The sequence below is a fragment of the Corapipo altera genome, unplaced genomic scaffold (assembly GCF_003945725.1).
Source record: "Corapipo altera isolate COAL_440 unplaced genomic scaffold, ASM394572v1 126, whole genome shotgun sequence".
Lineage (NCBI taxonomy): Eukaryota > Metazoa > Chordata > Aves > Passeriformes > Pipridae > Corapipo > Corapipo altera.
Window position 1 is genome coordinate 2,348,475 of NW_020884937.1, and position 15,053 is coordinate 2,363,527.

The 15,053-nt window shown below is 44.2% G+C and overlaps 1 protein-coding gene across 4 annotated transcripts in view; it reads left to right on the forward strand.

Annotated features, from left to right (window-relative positions):
* The window catches only part of LOC113955301 (vasoactive intestinal polypeptide receptor), a 109,809-nt gene that overhangs the window by 81,935 nt on the left and 12,821 nt on the right, over nucleotides 1–15,053 (forward strand). For all 4 annotated transcript variants that reach the window (XR_003530484.1, XM_027660623.1, XM_027660626.1 and 1 more), the window contains 4 exons: nucleotides 4,839–4,992; nucleotides 7,794–7,854; nucleotides 10,196–10,265; nucleotides 13,112–13,203. Coding sequence is in view for 3 of the 4 variants with exons in the window: in XM_027660623.1 (XP_027516424.1) it covers nucleotides 4,839–4,992; nucleotides 7,794–7,854; nucleotides 10,196–10,265; nucleotides 13,112–13,203 (377 nt within the window). In the remaining variant the exon portion in view is untranslated. The remainder of the gene's footprint in view (nucleotides 1–4,838; nucleotides 4,993–7,793; nucleotides 7,855–10,195; nucleotides 10,266–13,111; nucleotides 13,204–15,053) is intronic.

Genomic DNA, 15,053 nt, shown 5'->3' on the forward strand with positions numbered 1-15,053 from the left:
TTTTCTTTTCCCTTTCTCTTTCTTTTTATTTTTCTTTTTATCTTTTTATTTTTTTTTCTTTTTCTTCCTCTTTTTCTTTTCCTTCTCCTTTTTCTTTTTCTTCCTCTTTTTCTTTTTCTTTTTCTTGGTTCCAAGACAGATTTAGATCAAAGAAGTACAAAGAGGGACTTGAGTGATTGATACTCCCACCTGTCACAGCTGGACTGGGAATACACTGAGCCTCATTGCCCCAGTCATGGGAACCCCCAACATGAGACCTGACCTGTGCCACCCCATGTATAGAATCACTGAACAATTTGAGTTGGAAGGGACCTTTTGAAGGTCATCCAGTCCAACCCCCTGTCTGATCTCTCCTGGACACGGTTGTGACCCTGTGCAGACCCCGTGTTCCACCCTCACACCCATAAACCCTCCACTCCTGGGGTGTGGAAGGTTTGTGGCAGGGCACCAAGTCATGTTTAAATCATTTTAAACAACACTTCAGGCATCACATGCCGCCCTGGGCACTGCTGCAGCTCCTGGCACTGTTTATGGAGCTGGGAAGTGCCCTCAGCCCAGGCCTCAGTGCCCTCAGGGAACGCTCAGATTTACCTCAATCCCTCATCAAACTTGGAGGCCTCAAATTCCCCTTTAAGGTCCCTCAGTACTGTTCCCTGGGCTGCCACCCCTGCTGCAGGAGGAGGAGATTTACACAAATCAACGGGAGATTGGTGAAAACTCGTTTTGTCAGTGGCAGATTTATCTCAATTTTCTTTTATACTGCCCAGAAGACGCGACCTGTGGGAAGGGCTGCTGAGTGACTCAGCTGCTTCTGCCTACAGCAAGAGCTGATCTTGTCCCTAGCCTGGTCAAAGAGGTTTCCTCAATCTTATTTAAAACCTATTTATAGATCCCACTCATGATCCTATTGCTGAGACACACCTGAAGGATTGGGGAATACTGGGCAGGCATTGTCTGCTTTGGAGACACTGAAATTAAGGCTTTGCAGCACGGGACAAACCCGAAACTACATCTCCAGACTGTAGTTCCATTTCAGACACTCGTCTAAGAGACATAACTAAAGGAAAAGAAAAGGAAAAGGAAAAGGAAAATGGGAAAAGGGAAAGGAAAATGGGAAAAGGGAAAGGGAAAAAAAGATACATGAAAAAGGTAAAGAAAAGGAAAAGAGAACAGGAAAAAGGAAAAGAAAAGAAAATGAAAAAGAAAAGGAAAAAGAAAAATAGGAAGAAAAAGAAAAAAGAAAAAGAAAAGAAAAGAAAAAAAAGAAAGGAAAAAAGAGAAAGAAAAGAAAAAGAACAGGGAAAAGGAAAAGGAAAAGAAAACAGAAAAAAAGGAAAAGGAAAGAAAAAGAAAAAGGCCCATGTCTAATACAATTCCAAAGAGGGGAAGAAGAGAGGAGCCACTTGGGTGGATGTGCCATCCACAAAGCCAAGGAAAACCATCTCACTGCCACATCCCGTGTGGACATGAGCAGGGCAAAGTCTCTGAAGAAAAACAGGGAAATAAGCTGTTGTAAATGAGACAGTGGAAGGGGAGAGAGTAGAAAAAGCAGTAAAGTAATGCAGCTTTTCCTGCTGAAAATGTCTGTTCTAAAAATAGTCTGTGCTAGTCTTTCAATGCTGACACATCATGAGTTCTGCTCTTCATGAAAAAAAAACCCTTCAGTGAGGTGTAATGGCTCATCTCTGCCCAGTGTCTGTCATCTAAAGGGTAAAACATCTTACATAAACATAGATTTTATTTCCCAGCACTATAACAGCCTCTCTGAGGCTCAATCTAATCAATCAGAAAGGTAGAGACCCATTACCAAGGGCTGCATGTAATAAGGTCTCTCAAAAGCCAGGAAGGGCTGTTTTCCAAATGTGTCTCTGAGTCAGATGTCAAAGAGGATTCAACAGGGCAAGTGCATCTCTCATAGAAATATCTGGTCTGGTATAAATTTGCCCACTTTAGGCAATAGTGGCAAACCCAGGCGGCAAAAAAATATCATTATTTAATTTTAAAGACAGGACAGTGCATCCAACTCTGTTCCAGTTCCAACTCTGCAGAACATCCCCATGCTGCAGGGGATCCCTGGCTGTAAGATGTGCTCAAAATGGTCCACAAAAGTAGCTTTTCTCCAGGTAAACCCCAAAATTCCAGGGGTGGTAGCAACTGCTCAAGCAGGTAAATACCCCTCAGCAAGGAGCAAAGAATTGATCTGCTGCAGGTCTCTCAGGGAAGAAGATGCCAAAACCCAGCTGCTACCCATGGGAATAGAAGAATGAAACCATGGAATAATTAATACTGAAAAGACCTCTGATATCAGCAAGTCCAAGTGCTGACCATGATCCACCTCAGGTCTGTAACAAGCCACCACCATTTTAGGGGAGAAAGTAGGGCCAGAGAACACCACAAAAGCAAAGGTTGCCAATAAGGGAGAAAAGGTGATGGATTTAGGCCCCTGGATCTGGGGTTTCTGCTACCACAGCCTGGGTTCAGCACAGCTCCAGCTCTTTGCAGCAAAGTCAGGCTGGAAATCCCTTCCTGAGAGTCTCTGCTGGGCAGAAATCACGTGCACTTTTTGTGAGCAGCTTTTCCCTGTCCTGTAAAATCTTGCAGTTCCTTGTGATGTGCTCCAGCCTCGTGCTTGTGCCATTAGTGCAGTGCAACCATCCAGAAAGGATTCCCTAATGTACAACCCCCTAAGGGAATCCATATTTTATGAGCATGTGGCTGAGATGCCTCAAAACTGCCCCCTTAAACCTCGTGTCTCACCTGTGAGCTGCTGAGTTAGAGCCAAATATTGATAAAGTGAAACCTTGAAAGGATTCAGTGGCCCCAGTGGGGCTGAGTCCTCTCACACCCTCGAATCCCTGTGCTGGCTGCACACACACACCCCCAGCAGGCGCTCAGGATTTGGGTGAGAGGAATGAGGTGTGGGAATGCCACACAAGAGCAGGAAAGAAAAAAAAAAACAAATGTAGTGATGCCATGGGGATGAAGTTGCTGCACCCCCAGCCCTTGTCAGCTCAGCTCTGTGTCACCTTCCCTCCCTGGGAGTCCCTGAAGTCAAACATGGAATATTCTGAGTTGAAAGGGAGTTACCTGCCTGCTCTGCCTCCACCTTCTCCCATCCCCACCCTGCAGCAAGTCCCTGCCCCTGCCTTCTGCCTCACCAGGGAGCTGATGGGCACAGAAATTGTTCAGCAGGAGCCCAGGAGCGTCCCCAGTGTCACACACTGACAGGTGAACTAATCTGGAGTGATCAGTGGCAACAAGTCCCTTTCCAAAACACGTGGCACCAAGGAGACACTTTCCACACTCACCTTTTTAACCAGTGTGTTTCACAGCAACTGTTTTCAGCAGGAGAGGGGAACATGGGGGCAAAGTGAGACCTTGTCACTGGGGCAAGTCAATTATTGCTCTAAATTCAGTATCTTGCACGTGCAGAGCACCAGGGAAGAGCCACTAATCAGCAAGTTCTGGCAGTCAGGTTCTCCTCCAGGGCGTTATTTCAGCAGACTCAGGTTCTCTTGCAGGTTATTATTCCAGCAGACTCACTGAAGGCAACGGGGCTTTTGCTGAGTCAGCATCTCAGTGATGCAACTGGTGACCTCCTGTAAACCTGCAGCTGAACATGGATTCTTCACGTGCTGTGGCAATAACCAGCACTGGAATATTCCTTAGGGCAGCTGATTCCTACCTTCAGGTGTTTTGCAGTGGGTTTGGCCCCTAAGTGTCAGAAATTTCCCTTTTTATTTATTTTATTTTTTTTGTGAGGGAACGGTTCCCATTCGCTGGGCTGCAGTGAAATCTTCACACAGTGAGTTGCTGTGTTTAATTATTCATTTCCTGGAAAAAACCAATGCACCTTCCCTCTTCCAATCTCACCCTTTCCAGTGTAATCAAATATGTTCATGCTTGTGTGTGTTTACCCTACTTCTCCTTCTTATCCTCTACTTTAAATATATATATAAATATATATATCCCTGTCCTTCTTTTCCTAACTGAGGAGCATTTTGTTGTAGACTTGGCTTTCTTCAAACTCCTATCTCATACCAGCCCGTGGAGTGATTAGAATTGGACTTATTTTTTTGCTTTGTCTTTTGGGGGTTTTTTTTGTTGTTGGTTTTTTGGAGTTTTGTTGGGTTTTTGTTTGTTGGGGTTTTTTTAATCCTGAGGATCATTTGCTTGGGTTTAAGGAGCCAGGTAACAGTAGCAGGCAGCCCCACTGAGGATGATGACCAAGTCCACAATGTCATTCCTCATGATCACAAAATCATAGAATATCCTGACTTGGAAGGGACTCACAAGAATCATGGACTCCAACTCCTGGCCCTGCACAGGACACCCCAAAAATCACACCATCTGCCTGAGAGTGTTGTAAAACCACTTCTGGAACTCTTGAGAGGTTTGGGGCCATGAGCAAGCTGACTGAGTTGATCCCAACTCAAGGCAGTGCCTTTTTGGAGGGTTCTTCTGGCATCCACTCTGTGCCAAACCAGCTTCCCACAGATGTGCATCCAAAACTTCCAGAGAACAACACCGTGCTGGTTGGGATCATGGCCCAGCAGTTTGTCAGCAGGGTTGCCAAGCCTGAGTGCATTCCCAGGCTCAATCAAACAGCACCCAGACCTGAGCTGGCTCTCAAGGATTCTGCACTGTCCATTTAGAGATTGTCAACCATGTCCACTCCAAAAAGCTGGGTAGGGCTTTTGGCTTTTCACCATAGAACTCATTCCAGAAGGACTTCAGGTTCTGCACAAAGCAATCCCAAAGATACACACAGAGCAAGGTTTTCCTGGTAGTTTGGTGTCCCTTCTGCAGTTCACCACTGTTCCTTTCTTCTCTTCCAGGTAGGCTGCAAAGCCATGATGGTTTTCTTCCAGTACTGTGTCATGGCCAACTTCTTCTGGCTGCTGGTGGAGGGGCTGTACCTTCACACCCTGCTGGTCATCTCCTTCTTTTCAGAGAGGAAGTACTTCTGGTGGTACATCCTGATCGGCTGGGGTACGCATCTCCTCCAAACTGAGTGCCAGCAGGAGATCCTGCCTGGCATTTTTAGTCCAGAAACCTGGGGACTCAGATGGGGCAGAGGTGTAGCAGACAGTCCTGAGAAGGGCTTGGGGGTGCTGGTGGATGAGAGGCTGGACACAAGCTGGGGATGTGCCCTGACAGCCCAGAAACCAACCATGTCCTGGGATGCATCGAAAGGATCGTGACCAGCAGGTTGAGGGAGGGGGTTTTGCCCCTCTGTTCTGCTCTGGTGAGACCCCAATTGCAGTCCTGTGTCCAGCTCTGAGACCCACAACATAAGGAGGACATGGACCTGTTGGAGCAAGTCCAGAGGAGGCCAGAAAGGTACTCTGAGGGCTGGAGCCCCTCTGCTCTGGAGCCAGGATGGGAGAGCTGAGGGTGTTCACCTGGAGAAGAGAAGGCTCCAGGAAGAGCTGAGAGCTCCTTCCAGTGCCTAAAGGGGCTCCAGGAGAGCTGGAGAGGGACTGGGGACAAGGGATGGAGGGACAGGACAAGGGGTGATGGCTTCAAACTGAAAAAGAGTATATTTAGATGAGATATTAGGAAGGAATTTTTCTCTGCCAGGGTGGGGAGGCCCTGGCACAGGTTGCCCAGAGAAGCTGTGGCTGCCCTATCCCTGGAAGCGTCCCATGCCAGGTTGGACGGGGCTTGGAGCAACCTGGGCTAGCGAAGGTGTCCATGGAAGGGGGTTGGAACTGGATGAGCTTTAAGGTCCTTTCCAACCCAAACCATTCCAGGATCCTGTATGTGTTACCTTGCTGCCAAGGATTTCGTGCAGCCAGCAGCAAGATCAAGGGATGTCCAGGGGCTTTGCCCCAATTTCATTAACCTAAATCTTCAAAGGTATTTAAGGACTCAGTTTGTTCTGGCTTGATAGTTGATCTCTTCAGTGTCCTTAAGGACTCCGGGCCTGAAACTCCTCCTCACCTTTATAATTATTCAGTGGTTTGATCCTGACTGTAATTCCAAAGTTGATATCACGCAGTGAGCCTAAATTGTAAGGATGGATCCCAGCAAAGCAGAGCTCTTGGACTGAACCAGACACTGCAGCCCATCACTCCCTCTGTTTTACTGAATTCAGGCCAGACAGCTATCCTGGGATTCCCATCACCTGAGTGCCAATACTGATAACCTTCTGCTTCCTGCATTTGGGATTTCTCCAGCTTTAATGCAAATGTAATGCATTAAATGCATTTCTCCGGCAATAATACGAAAATCCAGTCTTGAACACAATAAAATAAAATAAAATAAAATAAAATAAAATAAAATAAAATAAAATAAAATAAAATAAAGAAATAAAAGGATTCTGTGAAATATAATAGAATAAAATACAATGAGAAAATGCCAAGGAAGACGGAATTAAGCTCTTCACAAAGCAACTCACAACTGAATTGTTAACCTGTGCAAATTAATCCTACCAGATCAACTTCTTCTCTTTCTCCAGAAAGAAATCGGAAATCTTATTTTCCCCTTAATGCCATTTGGTTGAAGATTTATGTTTAAGTAAGCAAATAGCTTTCTACTGAATGCTCTCAATAGCTAAAACTGAGGAATAATGAGAGCAAGGAAGAAGCTTGAAAAGATAAAATAAAATTGTGTCATGTCCAGGAATACATCTGGACTCAGAATTTGATCAATCAACCATGGAGTAACTTCCATTGGAAGTGACAGGAGTTATGCTTGGGTTCACACCACAAAAGAGGGACGGTTCTCTGTGCTGGGAGCACAAGAAGGGATGACATTGGCAGGTCTTGATTTAGATGCAGTTAATCAGGTCAGACCTTCTTTAAACATGCCTTGTGCATAGATATCCTTTGTTTCGGCACCTTGGAGCTGCAGATCTTAAAGAAAAATGAATGAAAGTAATGATTTTAAATCAAAGATCATTTCTTTGACTTGTAATGTGTTCTGAGGTTGCTTGAGTGAAGAAGGGTAATTCCAGGAAATGGCTTGAGGGACCTTTTGGCCTTTTAGTCATCCATCACTTGCAAGAGCATCAGTGATGGATCTGAAATGGATTATACATGAATTAATAATTTGGATGCACTAATTACAGTTCTTACTGGGTTTATTACCATTGCACTCGGAAATCACTGGTAATAAACTGTACACAAACTGTGAGTGACACAGAGCAAAGTGACACGTCCTTCCCGAAGTATTTCCAACCTAAATCTAGTCCAAGACAAGAGACAGGGAAAAGAGGGACCACAGTGATGGAGCAAGACCACCTTAGTCCTACAGAAGATCATGGAGTGAGGAGCAGAGGCAGGTTCATCTGGCCAGCTACAGACACCTACATGGGAACTTGTCACTCCAGGCTCCCTTTATGGTCAGTGGAAGCCCAGGCAAAACAGTCAAGGGATATTCCATATTTCTTGTCCTAAAGCTCAATGACCTGTGTGTTAGAAGCACGTATTTCTCCCCGTTGATGCTGCAGAGAGCTTGTGGTGACTGCCTTCGCTACAAGTATCCACACTGTAAATGCCTGAAGAGTGATCCCTATTCCTTGCATTTCACAACCTGAAGTCCTTTTTTTAGGCATTGCAACAGGAATTTAACTGCTGGGGAGCAGTTCCAGGAAACTCGTCTCACATGGCCAGTGGGAGAGGAAGGCAACACGTTGCCTGTTAGGCCTGTGAGCATTAAAAAGGTGGAGCATTTGCCCAGTCCTGAGGGAAGGCATCACCTCAGGAGAGATGGAGAGTGAGGGAGAACAGCCCTGAGGACCCTGATAATGATTTCTGACAGTGACACCATCTCTTTTCTCCTGCCAGGTGCCCCCTCCGTGTTCATCACTGCTTGGACCATTGTCAGGATTTACTTTTTCGATGTTGGGTAAGCCTGTGGACTCAACTGTCTTTCCTTTATTATTCTTCCTCCCTTCATCTCCCAGAAAAGCCCTGCAGCTTTAGTAACCCACGATCTCAGCAGCCAGAGCAGAGCAGAGGGTCTCCCCTGCCACCAGGAACCAAGAAATGCTCCAAGATCTCCCTGAAGACACACGTTTTGTGTCAGCTTAGGCCAGTCCCTCACCCTCTTTGCTTCTCAATCCCTTAGTCAGGATATTTGCAGGGAATCTGTGAGCAGACCCTGATGTTTTCATTTGGCCCAGTTGCAGATGTCAACATGATAAAGTGAGTCCTACCAGAAATTTTCATTGCTCAGAGCAGAGCTCTGCATCCTACAAAACTGATCCTATATGTGCTTATGAAGCAGGTGCTCAACAAACACACCTTTTACCTCTCACACAGAAAAGTCCAAAACTTCTTCTTTTTTTTTTCTTTTCCCAAGCAGATTTTAGGAGCTACTCTTCATTCTCTTTAGCCTTGCAGCAGCCTTTGATATTTTATATAAGAAGCAGATAGAACACAGCTAAGAAAATGAGGCAGATAGCAGAGTTATCCAAGGATATATGAAAGTAAAATGCATTTGATTCTGCAATCCTCCTTCTTGCTTTTATTCAAGCAGTCAAGAGCTACAGTAATTGGAAAGGTTTTTAGGGGAAAACACTCCAGAGAGTTATGGAATCGAGTGCTTATTCTGCCCTCCCTGTGCATGCCCTCACTTCTTGCATTTGCATCCTATAGTTAATTCCATTTTCTCCCTCTCCAAGTGTGTCCTGATTTGCCCTCATTTCGTTTGGAGAAGGATTTCTCATTGCATTTTTGATTTATAGTCATGCTCACACATTTCCTGAGGGCCACTCACTTCCTTTGTGCTTTCACTCTCTCTGCATAAAACTGACCTTATTTCCTCTGTTAATAAATAGCCTCTACAATGAGATAGAGACAGGAGGATTTAACCATTCTGGGTACCCATTCTTCTTACTATATATTCTCACTCAGCTCCAGCAATTCTTAATAAAAATACAGACTTCTTTGCATTTTCTGGAGGCTTTAAAGCTCTACGTTTTTATGCCAAGTAAAGCAGTGTGAATTTACAGGATATGCTAATACCTAACATAGATTATTCTTTCCATACTAAAGTTACCTACAGAGAAAAATTACAGGAAATTAATCCAGATGAAATAAACTAATTATGTAAGATCAGTTAAACAACCTTAAGCCTCTATTTAAACATTCTAACTCCAAATTAAAATGACCTTCATTCAGACTATCTGAATTTGTTTCAAAAATGAAGTGCACTAGACATAATTAGGGCCACTTTAATTCTAAATGAGAGGGCAGAAGGCACCTGACTGGCAGCATCTGTGTGTGAGCAATTTGCTCCATCTCCTTTTAGAATTAGTGGAGATTTAGTCAGTGTAGTCCATGGAGTGCAATTTTTTTCATTCTAAACTTGCTGCCCAAAATAGGTCTCAGAACTGTGCCCTAAAAATGCCTCTGCTTATCTGCTATTGCCTGCACTGTCAACATTCTGAATTAGACGAGCTGAATCCAGGTGGAATTGTCTCCAGCAGGCTCCACTGATCTGTTTTTAACATGAATGCAGCCCAGTTTTCATGAATGCTTTCCTAAAAATGCACCTTCCATCACCTGACCGAGGTCTGCAGATAAATGTGTCCCAAGCAATATTAGTCATTTCCACATCATTCCTCTCTGTCCTTTCCTTGTTGGCTTTAAAATACAGTTCCAGGTGAGTGGAGTTGTGTGCAGACAGTTCTGGCTTCGGGATGAAATAAATCCCATCCTGGACCCAATGGACTTTTCTAAGTAGATCCATAGCTCAGATGCAGATGGATTTAGTGGGAGTAATCCCACCACTGGCTGTTATCTTTTTCGGAAGGACGTGGTTGGTTTTGCTTCTGATGGTTCCAGTTACTCTCTGGAGATGCTCCACCATCATCCAGGAGGGTGGAGAGAACTGGAGGCCTGATGGATCTGTGGGTTTGGCAGAATTTCCGTGGAGCAGAGCTCAGTGTAGGAGAAATTCAGGAGGTCACCATCCTCTCCCACATTCACCCTGCAGAACATCTTCCAGCCTATTCCATTTCCAAGGGGAAGAGAGCTCTCAGGATTGTATCTGGGGCAACTGGTGCCTGCCAGTGCTCAGAGCCTCTGCAAAGCAAGTCTTTGGCCATTCCCAGTTCATGCACACAAGGTTTAGTCCTAATAATCCAGCCTAGATATCCTTAGCTTTTAGGAAAACCTGAGAGGTTACACATCTGCTTGCTTGCTGTGCTTGAAGTTTTAAGTCTTGTTTTGTTTCTTTTTAGGTGCTGGGAGGAAATAGTGGAATCCCCATTCTGGTGGATCATTAAAACCCCTATTTTGGTGTCTATCTTGGTAAAGTATCAGCACATTCTGCTGGCTGCAAAGCCATCTTTAGTCCTAAGTGATGGGGGTGGGGGTGAAGGGGTGTTGAGAAGTGTCCTGTAAGTGTCCATGGAAGAGGCACTGGCAGGTAAAATCCCACTGTATGTTGAACATCTGCCTTAGGATGAGGAAAAACTCTCCAGATAAACACGTTTACCTTTAGCATTGACCATGGAAGAGTTTGAGTGACTGGGCCACTCAGGTGGAGCTCTTTTGATGTACCTTTGACCATTCCACCTCCTACTTGCCCTGGGGACTCTGAGTGTGTAGCCAGAGGAGGCGGAGGAATGTGGTTGGAGATCCAAGAAAGACTCTTTTTGCCTAATAGATCAGTGGATGTCTGAATTCAACCTGATGAACTGTGCTACGAGTGGCTTTGTTTCTCTGAGCTGACCAGGATGACTTGTCCAGTTGTACATGTCAACACCATGAAGTGAAATGAGATGAGTCCCATCATAAATTTCTAGATAAGAAAGGGGTTTGATGAATCCCCCCGGGGTATTTGCCTCTTTTTGTATCACCCAGTGCAGAGCTGGATCCCAGCTGTGTGCTTTGAAAGTCGGTTCTCAAGAAGCTTGTCTGATTTGCAGAAAATTCAACAGAAGTGTCTGACTTTAATTCTCTGGATATGATCAGTTCTGACCACAGAAACCAGGACACTTCTGAGGAACTCAGTCCTCCCATCCCTGTTGAACATTACGTGTTTCCTCTGTCAGGTGTCGAGCCAAGCCTTAAAATCAAATGAACTTGAGTTAAACTTAGCTCTGAGTTTTCTTAAATGAAGGCAAGGATGTGTGAAGGGAATACAAAAAAAAAAAAAGGGCAACAGAAATAAGACCAAATATATCTCTTTTAGACAGAAATCTTTCCTTAGAACATACATTCTTCTTATTCCACGTACATCATGACCTTTACAAGATTTTTTTTCTGTAACATTTGTCATGCAGGGATTCAAAACCGCAACAATTTGAATAATGACATTTTACTCTGTTTACCTCACTGAAAAGAAATACAGTACTTAGATGACACATCTCAAAATATTTATGTCATCATAGAAAGCTGTAGATAGTACTTTCCCTTTCCTGAGATAAGCTTTCATTAAAAAAATACACCCTGTTATTCTCTTTGGATCAATGAGTCTGTATTTGCTTTTGGCCAGTAAATCATTTCCTCGTTGCCAAACAAAGTTTACCCAGCAGTTCTTGATTTTACTTCGGCAGATATCCCATGAATCTGTCGCAGAGGAAGGGCATGATAACCACGAGCTGATGAACAGCAGGTTTCTTCAGGGAGTAATGCAACATTTGCTCCATATCCACAGGAAAAAAAGTGTATATCTCAATGTAAGGAAGAAATGCATATACCAGATATACAAGATCTTTAAGATACATAAGATATATCTCATGTACAACATCAAGTGCCTCTGATTAGGTTGAAAAAATAAATTAAACAACTTCTCCAGTATCCTGATGTCTGTATGTTTTACCATGGAATGCTAAGGTTATATTTCCCAGTCCACTCCAAGCCAGCACTGCCAGTATTTAATGCTCCATTCTTACCTTCAGTTCTGCATCTTTTGTGCTATCAATGCTCATTAGCGTAATCGATCTAGATAACAATGTTTTGAACTAATAAATTTTACTTGCCACCAAGTCAGACACAAACCATTTCCACGAGCAAATAAATACAAGCAGAAACCAAGATAAATGGCTCAGGATAGATAAAAAGTGATTAAGCAATGCATCCAAGAAATACCATTAATTTCCAATTACTCATAGCCTTTGAAAGAAGAGTGAGTGTCTAATTGAGAGATGTGCTTCAGTCTATTTTATTCACCTTATTGTTGAGATAAATGTAGGAATTGCTGGAGGAAATGTTACAATCTGTTTTTGCAGGAAGTCAGATTGGCTGGTTAACACAATCCCTTCCAGCTGCTGAGCCTCTGAAAATCAGAGCCATTTGTGCATTCAGTAACCATGAAAGGATAAAGAGAGAGGTTGTGGCCAAACTAAAACTAACTAAGTCCCCAGGAATCTGTCACTGCTTTTCTGTTTTCTGTGTTGCATGAATAACAGGATGATTCGATGGATAAGACCTTACAAGCAAATAAGAGTTGCATTCAATCCATGCCATCTACTACATTCCATTGGGAAAATACCATTCCTAGCTCTACACCTTTGCTAATAAGGGAGGTTAACATTGCTTGAGCGTGTTGGTGGAGCACTATGAGATCTTTTGAGTGAAAAGAACCATCTTAAATCCAGGGGGCAGCTCCCAGTGTAACATCCTAAGAGGGAACGTTTCCTGCTGTGTCCACGAGGTCTATCCCTTGTCGTGCAAGTTCTCCAGCCTCTCCCAGGGAGGCCATGGCCAGTAACACTGAGTAGAGTGGGGTGGGTACTGCTCTGTGTTTTGTTTTGGTCTCCTTGGCTCAGTCTCTGACGTGCTCAGCAGCCGGTCCCATGTCAGCGTCTCCCGAGGGCTTTGACATCCGTCGCTCGGCTCATTCCCAAGGCTCTTTTCCCACCCCGGCGCCGGCAGGACGTCGTGCATAGCTGTGCTCTATGGGCTTGACATCATCATACTTGGGATGTATGACACGAAGTCCCAAGCAGGCTGATGTCAGGCCCAAGATGCCATCCTGTGTCCGTTTACTTTGGGCTCTCTGCTCATGGCTGCTTAACCACAGCTTGTTCCATGGCAAAAACATGGCAGTGGAAGGAATTCCCCTCTAATGATGGGCTCTGTTCAACAGGGAAAAATAACTAATGTTTTACTTCTCTCTCTCTCTGTTCCCTTTCTTCCCATCCTGGCAGGTGAACTTCATCCTCTTCATCTGCATCATCCGCATCTTGGTCCAGAAGCTGCATTCCCCGGACGTTGGACACAATGAAACCAGCCAATATTCGTAAGTCCTGGACTTCTTCTGTCATATTCTTTGCTTTTTGGGAAACCTGTTTAACTGTTAGTTCATTATTGCATCACTATTCACTGTGTTCAGTATTGTCTCTGTCTGCACTGATCAGAATCAGTTAATTGTTACTTGATCAAAGCTGATCAGAAATCAGGAAATGGAGCGTTTCCTAAAACAGCCGGACAGGTTTGATGTCAGTTTGAGGCAGGTGAAAAGACCTTCTCCTGGGATTAATGATGAAGAAGTGAGAGCAAGAATAATGATCATGAGGCAAAAAAAGTTCTTTTTTTGCATCTTTAATATTTAGTGGATTCTGAAGGCAGAGGAACCCTGAGGGACAGCCAAGAGTTGCTGTACACAGTGTACAGGCTTTTTTTTTTTCCTGACTCTCAGGTCCCTTTTTCAAAGAAGGAGAGATGTAGAAAATTAATCCATTCAGTAGAATCTGTGGCAGATTTTCCTTATCCCAAAGCAGACCTCTAAACTAGATTGGATTATTTCAGTGCATTTCTCTTCAGTGTTGAGAAGGATCACTGCCTCAGAAGATTTGCTTGACTTAATGCTTTTATTCCAGGGATATAAAGTTGACCTTAATGGGGATTTTTATCATGAACAACACACCAGTGAGATCAACATCTGTCTCAGTGGCCAAGACTGGTCTTAGTTGTAGAATTATAAGAGTGAAAAAAATGTCCATTTACATGGATTTGTTCTGGCCTCAATGCAAATAAAATAAAAGTTCAGACCAGCTTATTTTTGACTCTTGCCACTGTCCTGGTTCAGCTTTTCAACCATCCTGGATATTTATTAAATGTTTCCTCGAAGAGAACTAAAATGAAAAAGGTCCTGTATCTACATGGTCACTGCTCCTAAACCTTTGTCTTTGTCTGGAGCTGCACTTTTGGGTACCCTGAAGAATCTGAGCTCAGTTCAACTTTCTGCAAGATGGAAAACAATAACAGTCTGTTCCTTAAACACTGCCCAGCCATGACACTGAGCCTGTCTCTAGTGATGGTAAATTATTCATTTCATCTGCCTCGAGAGATTCTCTGATTTATGAAAGAAAAGGCCAGAGTTTGACCTTAACTTCTGCCTGCAGCAGCCAAAACCAATTACCTCTGTTTTTGTCATCTCAGCACACCAGTGTTACCAATCCTGTGCTTTTTATCCCCTATTTTACTGTATTTCCAACTGGGTGTTGTACCTTTGTACCCCAGGATTGCAACAGCTCTGGCCAGGTGTGGAGATTAAATCAGCATATTGAAATATGTTCTGAGCAGCATCCTGGAGCTGTTGGCTCCTGTTCCCCTCACCAGAAGTGTTGCCAACACGCACTGGAAGGGTTATGCCCAGATTACCTCGGAGGTCATGCTGAGCTTTTGGGTTCAGGGCACATTTTCCAGTGAAGTGGGAAATGAAATTTTCCTGGGAGCTGCCAGGAAAGCTCCTTTTGCCTTGTAAACAAACGTGGCACAGCAGTAAAGCACAGACTTCCCCTTGCTGACCCACCCAATGGGAGGTGCTGCTGAGGTACAACTGAGCTTCACGTCTGCAGGTCCTCACCTTCCTTCTCCACCTGGAAAGACATCTCAGTGCCATCAGTTGCATTCAGGGAATGAATCAGTTGCTCGCTTCATAGGATCACAGATTCACAGAATGGTTTCGGGTTGGAAGGGACCATAAAATCACCCAATTCCAACCCCCTGACATGGGCAGGGACACCTTCCACTAGACCAGGTTGCTCAGAGCTCCATCCAACCTGACCTTAAACTTTTATGCGTCCAAGACATACGAGGTGCTTTAAGACACTTCAGATACTTTCTTGAACGTAGAACCCAGGACCT